This window comes from Morus notabilis, unplaced genomic scaffold (assembly GCF_000414095.1).
Source record: "Morus notabilis unplaced genomic scaffold, ASM41409v2 Scaffold931, whole genome shotgun sequence".
Lineage (NCBI taxonomy): Eukaryota > Viridiplantae > Streptophyta > Magnoliopsida > Rosales > Moraceae > Morus > Morus notabilis.
Window position 1 is genome coordinate 154,557 of NW_010360641.1, and position 13,717 is coordinate 168,273.

The 13,717-nt window shown below is 40.9% G+C and overlaps 1 protein-coding gene across 2 annotated transcripts; it reads right to left on the bottom strand.

Annotated features, from left to right (window-relative positions):
* Positions 1–849: 849 nt before the first annotated feature.
* On the bottom strand, positions 850–12,952 carry LOC21388694 (phosphoglucan phosphatase DSP4, amyloplastic). Of its 2 annotated transcripts, XM_024164795.1 has the most exons (14): positions 12,844–12,952; positions 12,689–12,758; positions 12,514–12,558; positions 12,104–12,212; positions 11,380–11,456; positions 11,222–11,298; positions 10,925–11,005; positions 10,199–10,331; positions 9,257–9,316; positions 8,638–8,694; positions 1,808–1,903; positions 1,570–1,629; positions 1,321–1,428; positions 850–1,186 (listed from the first exon to the last, which is right to left on the bottom strand). In XM_024164795.1, exons 1-14 carry the CDS (start codon positions 12,867–12,869, stop codon positions 1,016–1,018), a joined length of 1,170 nt encoding a protein of 389 aa, XP_024020563.1. In that variant the 5' UTR covers positions 12,870–12,952; the 3' UTR covers positions 850–1,015. The 2 variants fall into 2 exon arrangements, with proteins under 2 accessions (XP_024020563.1, XP_024020564.1); XM_024164796.1 differs by lacking the exon at positions 8,638–8,694.
* Between the last annotated feature and the right edge of the window lie 765 nt (positions 12,953–13,717).

A 13,717-nucleotide genomic window follows, 5' to 3' on the forward strand; every position in this document is an offset into this window, starting at 1 on the left:
TTAATTATATTATGGTATCAAATTACTTAATTGCCGATATTGAAGAAACCTAAACAAACTAAGGATAAAATAATAATGGGATATTTATCTCTTTTTATATCTTGTGTTTTGAATTTATTTAAAAACTATACTTTTTTTTTTATTTCATCAAATATATATCTTCAAATTAAATTTAATACTAAAATGTATATCTTTCCATAATCAATCCTCGATTTTAACATTTAAAATACCTAAAATACCCTTAAATGAAAACATAGAAAAAAGAAAAAAAAATCTAAAAAAAAACTTTAAACTCACAATTTTGACCTCTAAAATATGTAAAATACCATGGTTTTTTTTGTGTTATTAATTTTTAATTATCATAATATTAGAAAATATTAGTGTTTTTTTTTCCTTTTTTCTTAAGAATAATTTAATCATTTTAAAGGTCAAAATCAATTATTGACCGAGATAAAACATATTTGTACATTAAATCTAATTTAAAAATATAAATTTGATGAGATAAAAACTGAAAGTATAGATTTTAAATAAACTTAAAACACAAGGTATAAAAATACAAATATCCCAATAATAATTGTAAATGTAAAAAAAAAAAAAAAAAAAAATGTTTTTTTTTGGGCTGAATTCTTGGTACTTTTAGATAGGTTATCTACCTCTCCGTCTGTCCTGCCAAACGACGCCTAAGAGTTGTTAATTCAAGCACTGGATTACACTATAAAGGTGTTTCTCCCTCTTGTTTGCTTAATTTACTCAAAAAGAGAATTCTCTTGTGATTTTCGCCATTGAACGCCAAAAGCTATTTGCAGTTGCACAGCAACACCAAAATAGAAAATTTAGGCCACAGTAAAATGCAACTAAAAGTACTTGGTAACATCAATTTATTACTATAAACATGATCGTATTCGTACCACGTATGGTACAGAGTTTTTCCACTCTCAATTCCTTCCCACCAAAAGTAGAAAAAGGTAAAACCTTTGTTGTAAATATAACTGGGAAGAACTGTAATCATTTACTACTATACAGGTTTATGTATCACATTTGTGTTAAGGTACTCATCATCTGGACAAGCTTCCAAGAACTGCCTTATTTTCAGTCTTTCCTCGGTCGTAAGATCGGAGTCCTCATCACACAACCTCTTCCTTAGAGCTGCACTAGCACTACTACTCGGATCATCATCGTAAAGAACCTGGATTACAATAGCAAACAAATGACAGCACCGATAATTGTAAAGGAATTTAGTCATATGAATCGATTTTGAAAGATGCAAGAATTAACTAAAAGTGCATTCTCATCCAACGAGGATAGATTGTTGAAACTTACGTCAACATAATTGTTGACATGGCCATCCTCGTTGCCAGAGGTGACGAGCTCAGATGTGTTGCATGTCCATTTGCCATCGATTATGTACTTGTACTCGTACCGCCCTTCCTGTTGAAGCAAGGGTTAGGTAAAGACACTTCAATCAAAAGGAAAACAAAGAGCCAACAGAAAAGGGCTGTGAAAAGCATGTCCAGAACATGATCTTTTAAGGCAACTTTATGTAGCTTTAAAGAACAGTGATTTACTCACATGGAGTTCCCTCTCAAGAATCCACAGATCCTGCTCCTGGTCAAGTTTTAGAGGTATTCTCTGGAAAATAATCAGAGGAAAGATAGATGATAACATCATCAAACAAGAAACAGGTTCAATTTCTTGACCATTCTTTCATTTTTAACTCGGTTCGATTGGAGGTTGATTTCCAGGCAAAACTGCAATCAGAACGAGTACGAAGCATCCAAGAGATGATATTGGATAAAAAGATAATTACCTGACCCCATCCAATATCAATTCCAGATACTTCCACCATGGAGCAATTGCCATTTTTCCATGTCAAAGAAACAGGCTTTTTTCTAATGCCTGTCAGCTGTTTTTAGTACAGAACAAATGTCAGCTTGTAGTTAACTTGGTTTTGCATATCTATTACAGAAGCCGAAAAAAAAAAAAAAAAAGTAAAAAAAAAAAAAAAAAGTAAAAAAAAAAAAAAAAAGGTTAACAAGAACAAAATACATTAATTGTGGAAATCTCCTTCTTAACGAGCCCTATTTTCTACGGGGATAAAGTTACAATACAATTTTTTGTTGATTTTTCTCTAATTTCCTGTGTGTTGCTTTAGCAAATTAAGAGAAGAAAAAAAAGGCAAAGAAGAAGAATGAGGAAAGAACAGGTGCTAGCCGTCTCTTAAATAAATTCTAACAAAAAAGAATTAAACGCGTAGAAACTCCTACGCTCACTATGAAAGTAACCCTAGAAGAAACTATTAAAAAAATACTGAAATAAAATCTACAAAAATATTACAGTACTAAAGTTGCACATGAAGACTACTAATTTCCTTGGCTCTAAAGTCGTATTCCACAAGCTTTCAAATTGTATCGCCATTTTATACAGGGGTTTAAATGTGGGTACCAAAAAATTACAACACTTGCGAATCTTCTTTAGGGATGAAAAGAAAGCTCATTTTCATATATATGATTAAGATAGTGCAATCCTGAACAAGTACCACTACTATAGATATATTTTCTTGGATAGAAAAGTCTTATTTTCCTGGTCTCTTACTAGGTTGATGGTGATTTAGCTCTGCATTTTGGCTACAGAGGGACTTTTAGCACTACGCAAACCATTAACTACTAGTATGGAAACAGCATATGCTACTAAAGTATTTGCATATTCATTTCTCAGGCATCACAACTGCATTGAGCACATTTTACTAAATCATCATCATCAGGACGCATATAAGGGGAACTACCAATCTAAATATGAAAGTGTATATGTCAGACCCGTACTGAAAAACGTTTACACTAGGAGAGGTAAAAAAGACTAGAGTTGGGGGCCAAGGAGTAATTTCAGGAAGTGGCTAGACAGGTGACGTGTCAAAGGCAAGTAGGAATCAGGGTATTTGGGGGGTAGGAAAAGGTTAGGGCAAGGCAGTCGAATTCTCTTTGTTGTCTCTGTGCTGTTTCCACCGTCGGTGGCTAGGAGTTCCGGAGTACTTGAAATCCCCGGGTTTATCTTCCAATTGACTATTATAACGTGAGGCTGATTGAAATAAATAAAGATTCCCTGATTCCTCTCAATTTCTTGGCTGTGAAACCGTGTGAGTCTGTGCTGAGTTGTTTGGCTGAGAATTATCAGGTTTCTTACAAACTGGTATCAGAGAAGTACGATCCATAGCGCCCAAACCGGCAAAGACGGAGAGGCTGGTCGCGACAGAGAAGGGGCTGACGGCGGTGCAGGAAGTGGTGCAGTCCCTGACGTCTGAGAAGATCCCGCAGATCCGGGAGGAAATCAGTGGGTTAAGGGAGGAGATGAGAAATCAGATCGGCGGGGTCCACGAGGTACTGCGCCGGCTGGAAGAGCTCATGGGTCGCCGGCCAGCTCCGCCGGAGCAGGGGGAAGTGGTCCAGCGTGACCGAAATGGCCCGAATCCAGGCGATCTGCGACGGGGAGGTCCGATTGGCGCCGACCTAGTCGCAGACGAGGTTGCGCCGCCACGGGATGGAGGTCCGGAGGTCGGATGATGGCCGCACGAGGCGGCGGGGGTGGTTGGGCGCGGCCTAGATGAGAGAGGAAGGAGGCGTGGTCCTGTTTGGCCGCTAGATCTGGGTTAGGAGCACCGTGCCGACCCAGTCAGGGAACCTCCGAGAGAAAGGGGTGGACGTCTAGACCGGGAACCCAGCCTCGATCGACGACCCATGGGGGCACGACAGGGTAACCACTTCGACCCTGGAGTAGCGGGGAATGGCGGCAGAGTTGGCAGGGTACCTGGCTGCCGAGTTGGGGAAGTTTGGGAGGAGAACGAGGATGAACCTAGGCGGGCCAGGGGAGGACAGCCGTGGGATTGGGAGCGGGGACAGCAACTCGAGACGCGGAAGGTCGGGGAAGAGGGGAAATACGTGGAAGGGGAGTGGAGATGCCGAGCTTTTCTGGTGAGGACCCTTATGGGTGGCTGTTCCGAGCTGAGCAATATTTCGATGTGTATGAGGTGTGAGAACGGGTTAAGGTGGCGGTGGCTTCCATGTGTATGGAAGGGGGAGCTTTGAACTGGTTCAGATGGATTGACCTCAAGATCTGTTCGGCGAATGGTGGGACTTGAAGGCAGCGATTTTGAAGAGGTTTAGTAGAGCTAAGGAGGGGGATCCGATGGAGAGACTAATGGCTTTGAGGTAGGTGGGCGGACTACCTAGACCGTTTTGAGCTGTTGTCAGCGCCGGTGCGGGAAATGCCGAGTGCTTTTTACAAGGGTGTTTTTTTAAATGGACTTAGGGAAGATGTGCGCGCCGAGATCAAAATGCATAAGCCGACGGCACTCCAAGAAGTTATGGAGATGGCCCAGCAGATCGAAGATCGGAATGAAGCAGTGGAAAGAATGGGAAGATGGAAGAGCGACGGCGTTGGGGGTTTGAGACGGTCATATTCGTTCAGCGAGGCCACTAGTGGCCGCGGGCCTTTTTTGGGGAGCTCCCTTCGATCTAATGCCGGAAGAGAGGGAAGGGAGATCGGTCGTGGACGGGCCGCGGCATCCGCTTCCAATAGTCTGGGGGGAGGAAGAGCGAGTGGTTATAGGAGCTTGTCTGAGGATGAACTGCAACAACGGAGGGCAAGAGGACTTTGTTTCAAGTGTGATGAAAAATACAGCCCCGGGCATCGGTGTAAGAGCAAGCAGCAACTTCAATTATTGCTGGCCACCGAGGACGAGTCGGATGGGGAAGGTGAACCGAAGGAGGAAGGGAACTCCGAAACTGAACAATCGGAAGAGAAGGTAGACCTTTCCCTTAACTCTATGATGAGATTTAATTCCGCAAAAACTATGAAAGTTAAGGACACAATTGACTCCCGAGTGGTGGTGGTGTTGATTGATAGTAGGGCGTCTCATAGCTTTGTGTCAAAGACAATTGTGAAAGAACTAGGGCTACCATGTGACTTGTCGACCAAATGCGGGGTGCAGGTCGGCAACGGTATGTGTTTCAAGCAACAGGGAGTATGTAGGGGATTGGAGTTGTCCGTACAAGGGTTCACGGTGGTAGAAGATTTCTTCCTACTTGATTTAGGAAGCACGAACATTATTTTGGGAGTTACATGGTTGCGGACCTTGGGAGAAGTGCGGGCGGATTGGTCTCGGTTCACCATGAAATTCAAGGTGGGGACAATTGGGTGAGTTGGATTGGGGATCCCGCTTTATGCTATACGCCAATGAGTTTTCGTTCGTTGACTCGAACGGTAGGAGGCAAACAAGTGGGGGTATTGTTGGAACTCTGTGAGGTGGTAGGGCGGGAGGATGGTAAGCAATCGGTAGTCGTACCGAGGGAGTTGCAGGATGTGATAGAAGGGTTCAAGGATGTTTTTGAGGAAATTAAGGGGCTGCCCCTGAAACAGGCACGCGACCACCGGATTGTATTGAAGGATGTGGCTGATCCTCCTAACATTCGGCCTTACCGCTATCCGCACTTCCAAAAAGGGGAGATTGAGAGATTGGTGGCCAACATGATTTCTTCCGGGATCATTCGGCCTAGTAGTAGCCCATTCTCTAGTCCGGTGATCTTAGTGAAGAAGAAGGATAGGAGTTGGCACTTCTATGTCAATTACCAGGCTCTAAACCAATTGACCGTGCCAGATAAATTTTCGATTCCAGTCATTGATGAGTTACTAGATGAGCTCCACGGAGCAAAGGTGTTTTCTAAGTTGGATTTGAGAGCGGGGTACCACCAAATACGGGTTCATGAAGACGATGTAGAGAAAACCGCCTTTCAGACGCATGAGGGCCACTATGAGTTCTTGGTGATGCCTTTTGGCCTTACTAATGCACTGGCGACATTTCAAGCCCTTATGAACTCGATCTTCCGCCCATTCCTACGCCGATTTGTCTTGGTGTTTTTTGATGACATCTTAGTATATAGCTAGACCATGGAAGAGCATCGAGCCATTTGGTAAAGGTATTAGAGGTGTTGCAGCGGGAGAAGCTATTTGCTAACTTGAAGAAACGTGTGTTTGGCTGCCATAGCTTGGAGTATCTCGGCCACATCATTTCGGGCAAGGGGTTGTGTTGGACCCTTCCAAGGTGGCCACCATTAACTCTTGGCCGACTCCTAAGAGTGTCCGAGACGTGCGGGGGTTTCTTGGGTTAACCGGATACTATCACCGGTTTGTGCGGGGCTACGGTGAGATTGCACGGCCCTTGACCAATTTGCTCAAGCGAGGTGGTTTCGGTTGGGAAGAAGAGGCAGTAGGAGCTTTTGCGTCCCTTAAGAGGGCCATGACCACATTACCGGTGTTGGCTATGCCATACTTTAGCAAGACCTTTGTGATTGAGACCGATGCATCGGGGGCTGGCCTAGGGGCTGTCCTTATGCAAGAGGGCCGGCCCATTGCTTTTTTCAGCAAAGCACTATCGGAGACAAGTAGGCTGAAGTCGGTTTATGAGGAGTTGATGGCAGTGGTGTTTGCCATACAAAAGTGGTGTCACTACTTGCTGGGACGACGCTTTGTGGTCCGCTTCAACCAACAAAGTCTCCGGTACCTATTGAATCAGCGAGTGCTTCCACCGGAGCAATTGCGATGGGTTACCAAGCTTCTTGGGTATGATTTTGAGGTGCAATTCAAACCGGGAGCCGCTAATAGAGTGGCGGAAGCGTTGTCTAGGAAGGGTGATAAGCAGCCAATGACTTTAACTGCCATTTCCATTTCGCGGCTGTTGGATGTGGGGGACATTAGAAGGGGGCAACGGGCGGATGACCAGTGTTCAAGGTTGCTAGCAAAATTATTAGTTGGGGAGCAGGTTCGGGATGGATACAGTGAAAAGGAGGGGTTGTTGCACAAGTTCCACGACTTGGTGATTGGTGGCCATTCAGGATTCTTTCGCACTTATAAGCGGGTGTTAAGCAATGTGTTTTGGCCGGGCATGAAAGACGAAATATGGGACTATGTGGCTCGGTGCAAGGTTTGCCAAAGTGCCAAAAGCGAGGCTATGCTTCCGGCGGGGCTGTTGCAACCCCTTCCAATTCCTAATAGGATTTGGGAGGACATTTCCATGGATTTCACAGGCGGTCTCCCTAAATCGGAAGGACAGGCCACAATCCTAGTTGTGGTGGATCGGTTGTCCAAGTTTGCACATTTCTGCCCCCTTGCTCATCCATTCTCGGCGAAGTTTGTGGCGGAGCTGTTCGTACGTGAGATAGTTCAGCTCCACAGGGTTCCTCGTTTGATTGTGAGCGACCGTGATCCTATCTTTATGAGTTCATTTTGGAGAGGGCTCTTCAAACTCCAAGGAACTCAACTGTGCACAAGCTCAGCCTATCACCCCGAGTCCTATGGCCAAACCGAGCGGGTCAACCGCTGTTTGGAGACATATTTACAGTGTTTCACTGAAGCTAAGCCAAGGTTGTGGCTGAAGTTTCTTCCTTGGGCTGAGTAGTGGTTCAACACAACCTACAATGCTTCGACGAAGCATACACCCTTCTACATTGTTTATGGCCGGCATCCACCTGTTTTGTACCGATTTCAGGACACTCCTTCGATGGATGAGGAGGACCAAACAAATGCATCTGTGTAACGACATGCTGGAAGAGCTCAAGGAACAATTGGTGAATGCACAACAAATGAAGCATTTTGCTGACTAGCGGCGGCAAGAAGACAGTTTTGCGCCCAGGGACTGGGTACTCCTCAAGTTGCGACCGTACCGGCTGAAGTCCTTGGCCAAGAAGCGTAATGAGAAGTTGGCTCCTCGCTACTATGGTCCATTCGAGATTGCCAAGAGGATTGGTACCGTTGTGTACCAACTCCTGCTTCCGGAAAAAGCACGTATCCACCCGGTCTTCCATGTTTCGCGGCTCTAAGGCTTTTCGGGGCGACACTCCAACAAGTCTGCCCCTCCCGTCACAACTTACAGAGGAGCTCGAGCTCTTGGTTCGACCAGCAGCCGTGTTGCGAGCCCGCTCTTGGTTCGACCAGCAGCCGTGTTGCGAGCCCGTTATTCTCGCGTTGGAGGACCTTCTGACTTGGACCTCCTCATTCAATGGGAGGGGCTGCCGGAGGGGGAGGCTACTTAGGAGCCACTAGACTCAATTCGTCGCCAATTTCCCGACTTCAACCTTGGGGACAAGGTTGATCTCTCGGGGGGTGTACTGTCAGACCCGTACTGAACCCGTACTGAAAAACGTTTACACTAGGAGAAGTAAGGGTGACAAAAAGACTAGAGTAGGGGGCTAAGGAGTAATTTCAGGAAGTGGCTAGGCAGGTGACGTCGCAAAGGCAAGTAGGAATCAGGGTATTTGGGGGGTAGGAAAAGGTTAGGGCAAGGCAGTCGAATTCTCTTTGTTGTCTCTGTGCTGTTTCCACCGTCGGTGGCTAGGAGTTCTGGAGTACTCGAAATCTCCGGGTTTATCTTCCAATTGACTATTGTAACGTGAGGCTGATTGAAATAAATAAAGATTCCCTGATTCCTCTCAATTTCTTGGCTGTGAAACCGTGTGTGAGTGTGCTGAGTTGTTTGGCTGAGAATTACTAGGTTCCTTACAGTATGTGTATATATATATATATATATATATAATATTCAAGGCTTCTCTAACATTTGCATATGAAGTGATTAAAAAGGGAGATCAAACTCACAATGTCAGCAGTTGCGCTTTTTATAGCATCCACTTTTGGGGAGCATGAGCGTTTGCTCTACAAGAGAATCATTTCATCATAATCTAGTAAATTCGCATATTTAATAATGTTTAGAAAAAGTATCTTCAGGTCTATTAGTGCTCATTATATATTCTCGACTATTGACCGGAAATATGTAAGTTACATGCACTATGTGTGCTTTATATATGTAGTTACATGCACATGTATTTGTGAAAAGATATGGAGCAGTCTATGAAATAGCTAACAACTAAAACATGAAAATCAACTAACTAGTGTCACAATTAACCTGGCAGTGGATAGGAGGAATATTTTCTAGAAATCCATGATATATTAGATATTGTGCTTGCAGCCATATAACAGATCTAGAATCTTACATGTAGATATTCTTAAATTAATAACTAATGAAAAGTTTGTAATAAAATTAGTGAATTATGAACGAATACTGAACTGTAAATGCAGATACTCGAGAGTTTCAATAAATCATAAATAAATTCAAGTCCCCGTTTTCATATGAGAACAATTAGAGGCCCACAAATATAATGCAAGAATTATAAGGATATCCGAAATTTATTGTATCCAAGATAATAAAGATAGTTACCAGCAGCAATTTCAGAGCTTCGCTAAGTTTATAGCCCTGGACCCAGAGCATGTATGCCAACTGTAATAAGAACCTTTCAGTACACACTGGCATGTAAAAAATGAGGGGAAAAGGTATTCATGTCATATTTCATAAAAAATAAAATGTAAATGTACTATCACAAATATCACTGCAACTTGCAAGCCACAGTATCTCTAACTTCAGTCTAAAGGATTTAACAGTCTTCAATTCAGTATTTTTTTAATTCATTTATTTCAGTTCAGGGTGTGTGTTGTTGCCGCGAGAGGGAGGGAAAAAAAGGGAGGAGGCGAGAGAGATTGAGTTGTTGGGAGGTATTAGAACGAAACCTAGTTAATTTCAATAGTTACCAAAATTAAAATGTCTGACAATCAATAATGAACTTTTCATCTGTAGATAAAGGAATGCATTCATCAATGTGAAAGAACAAGTACTTCTACCAAATGCCACAAAATGGATGTTAATCACGTGTTGCATCAGCATAACCAAGGATTGGTGCGAACTTATTCCACCAACTATCTCAAGTGCAGTTAATTTCTAACACTGGAAATCCTGGATTGTTCCCGGCACAAAATCATCAGCTCCCATTTTGTTTTACTTTTATATCTCCAGATTCTCCACCAAACCAAACACACAAATCTTGTTCCTCAATACCTTATACACATTACAAATTTCCTAAACTCGATTCCATACCTATTTATCGAGTAAACTAAGTAATTCAATGCTAGTTATCAGTCTCCCCAGTTTCATAAACTAATAATCTTCTAGGTTCATCGTAAATTGATAAAAATATCAACATTTTAACTTATTGCTGGCCACAGAAATCAAATAAGAAAGATTCACTAAAATCTAAGATAATAAGAATTTGCAGAATGAAGACCCCATAACAAATTTTAGGATAAATAAAAAGAACTTGGTGCATACCGCAACAGCGGGGGCTCTTCCAAGACCAGCAGTACAATGTATATAACTCACACCTCCAATTCGATTTATGGCCTTGTGTAACTTGCTGACAACAGCTGGTAGCCGTATCCGTAAATCATGTGAATCGAAGTCTCTGCAAAATCAAACATTAGCACAAAAAGTAAAGAAAGAACACAAACAGAAACTACACTAATATAACATAATGATAGGACACTTCAATGATTCGACTGAAAAGATATATGTTCGAATAGCCAACTAGGAACAGTTAAAAATCTGTGAATGCTTATCTACAACAAGGCTGAAGCCACCGAAAATGGTAGAAGTGGTTGAACACTAAAAGAATCAGAATCGATGTGAAATATGCAATTTAAGAATACTCTATCATTATTGTGCACAATTAAGCATATTTACTAAAAAGAGTCAGTTCAATGTATTGAGCTGAATAATGACTTTGCAATTCAAAAAAGGACTGTACGGTAAGTTTCAAACCTATAACTCACAGCCAAATCCACCACCGCTCACACAAAAACTTTTGAGTATAAACATGTTACATAGATGACAAGAAAAATGGATGTAATCAACAGTAGAGAAAAGGGAATATAAAACATCCAACATCCATAGTACCATAAAACTATGTCAAAATTAAGAACTGGATTTACTTTTCATGATGAGTAACAAATTAATCATACTTCATAAAAGCCAAAGACAGTTATTTCACTAACTAGCCTTATCTCAGCGCGCAAGTGTTCAATGTCATCAAAAGTCTTGGCATACTCTCGAATGGCTCCAATATCCACCCCAAAATATCTTGAAGTACAAGTAAAGGATCCATAGTATTTCTTTTCATGGCTAAAATAAACTTGTCGGAAATTGTTCCCAAGATCATAATACACTAATCTTATACTCCAATAAAATAAAAGCATTATCGTATGAAAATAAACTCGTCGGCAATTGTTCCCAAGATCAAAATACACATAATCTTATACTCCATCAATAAAATAAAAGCATTATTATTTGGGATACTCCAAATCTGAATCTTGCTGCAAGCAAAATATAGTTTTTACTCCAATTCCACGAAGCTTGTCAACATCATCAGGGGTCTGTAATGTAAGCAGGAAAAAGAAAAGGATTAGACGATCATTCAGAAGAACCATATAATTAACTTTTGAAATAATGATTACCTGTAGGCATGAACCCACAATCAAATCTGGACGGATGAAATTGTAGTTCATTCCCAATTCATGCTTGTAAGTCAAAACTGCATCCATTACGTCAAAAAGAGAGATGACTAGCTAAAACTACAAGTGCCGATGCCAAATAATAAATAAAATTGCTAAATTAGACACAAAACGCAAGAGTATCATGCTTGATCAAATGAGTCATCTCAAGGTCAGGCCATTGCATAGGCAAATTGCAAGGATTGAGGAATCCAGGCTAATGGAAGACACAACAACACTCTTATAAACTCATACAAAATTTTGATTGTGCTAGGATTTGTGTGGTGAGAAGGAAAGAAAGATATGTAACCTAGGTAAGGAAAATAAAGCCGAAAGAGAGTACCTGTCTCTTATTGTGTTATGAATCCTAATCTCTCCATATCAGGAGAGATTAAAACTGGGATTCTTTGAAGGATTTGAAATCCTTCACCGAATCCATTACCTCCTCTTTTCTGTCCTACAAACAACCATAGGTCCTTAAACCTTTCAACTAATCCCCGCACCCTCTCCCTCCTTCCACTTTTCCCTCCTACCAAACAAGCTCCAAGAGAAATGTCCTCACCTTCATCTTCATTTTCCCCACCTAGGTTATAAACCTTTCTTTCCTTTCTATTCTCTTTCCTTCTTACCAAACACAACCTTAAGTTTGTATGGAACCATAGAATGAGTAAGTGAGCAGTGAGCTTACCAGCACCCATAGCTTCTGTCATGTTGTTACTATAAACCTCAGATTTCTCCTCCTTCAGATCAACCTCACCACCACCTATCTGAGCTTTAGATGTGGAACCAGAAGTTGCCTACACCATTATATATACAAAACATGCTTACCAAGGTTACCAATAGCTTTATCAATAGTAAATACCTCTCACAGAAACAAACAGGACTCATCGACAACAAATTAAACCAACAAACAAACACATACAAAAAGAGAAGAACGGTACTAACTTTAACGTATGTGGACACAAACAATTAAGAACTGGTAGTGATTTGTGCGATTTAGTTTCCACTTATTAAATTAAATACAACAGTAACTAATACTTAATCAAATAAACAAATACAGATTTCCAAATAAAAACGCAGAAAAAACACAAAAGTTACCTTGATCGCCATACTTTGGCGTAGATCAGCCGTGTTCATCAGTCGCTGCGTAAAATTTCCAAAAAATGAGATTGATATATATATATATGTGTGTGTGTGTGTGTGTGTGTAATTGATCAAGGTATGTATGTATATAATTGATCAAGGTATAGATAAGAGGTAAATGAGAGGTTACCAGAGTGTTAACGGAGCAGAAATTCTTCCTCCGACGGAATTCGGAGCTACGGAGAGGAAAACCAGAGGATCTGAAATCGGAAAACGAAAATGAGAAATGAGAAAAGAGATTCTTCGACAGAGAAGGAAATGCGAAGAAAAAAAGTGAGCTGTGACCTTGGAAGATTCTGGAGGCAAATCATGTCTGCGATATTCTGATCTCCAATATCTTCTCCTGCTCTGCAACTGCTGTAACAGAAGGAGAGAGAAAGAAAATGTAGAAGAAAAAAGAAGAAAGAAGCTTTACACGCGGATTGCGTTAGCAGTTATTTATAGTGTACGGATGTGAGGGTCTTTTTGCTTTGCTTTTGGAGGTTTTTAATTGTTTTTTTCTTTTTTAAAAAATAATAATAATTTGGGACATTTTTCGTAAGGCTTTGCTGACAGTGGCGAGTTAAAGGCGGATAAACTTTTAGGTGACCTCTTCTTTCTTTCTTTTGTTTTTTAATCAAAAATGAAAAAAGAAAAACTTTTAAGGGTTGTTCTTTTAGAGTGTAACTTGAGTGTAGTTTTTGAGTTGAATTTGAGTTATAACTTGAGTTAAAGTTATAACTTGAATAAAATTGAGTAAAATTGAATAAAGCTGAAACTTAAAAGAACGTGAACTTGAATAAAGTTGAAACTCAAGTTGTCTTTTTTTGAGTTTTTTAGACAAAAAAATATGCCCTTAGAATCGTTAAAAAAAAGAGAGATTTTTTGAGATAAGTCAAGTTTTTTTAATTATTAAATCTATATATTTTTAATATTTACATAATTTTATACAAATTTAATAGTTAAAAAACTTAACTTATATATCAGAAAAAATCCTTAAAAAAAAGAAAAAAAGAGAAAAATAACATATTTTTAGGTTGGAGTTAAAATCATAACAAATATTATACATCATGCTTCAAAAATTCCTATAATGCCAATGTCTCCTTCTCTTCCCAAACTACCTCAACACTAATTTCTTAACATCTACCGCCGCCAATGAGGAACTCCGGCTGCACCATGT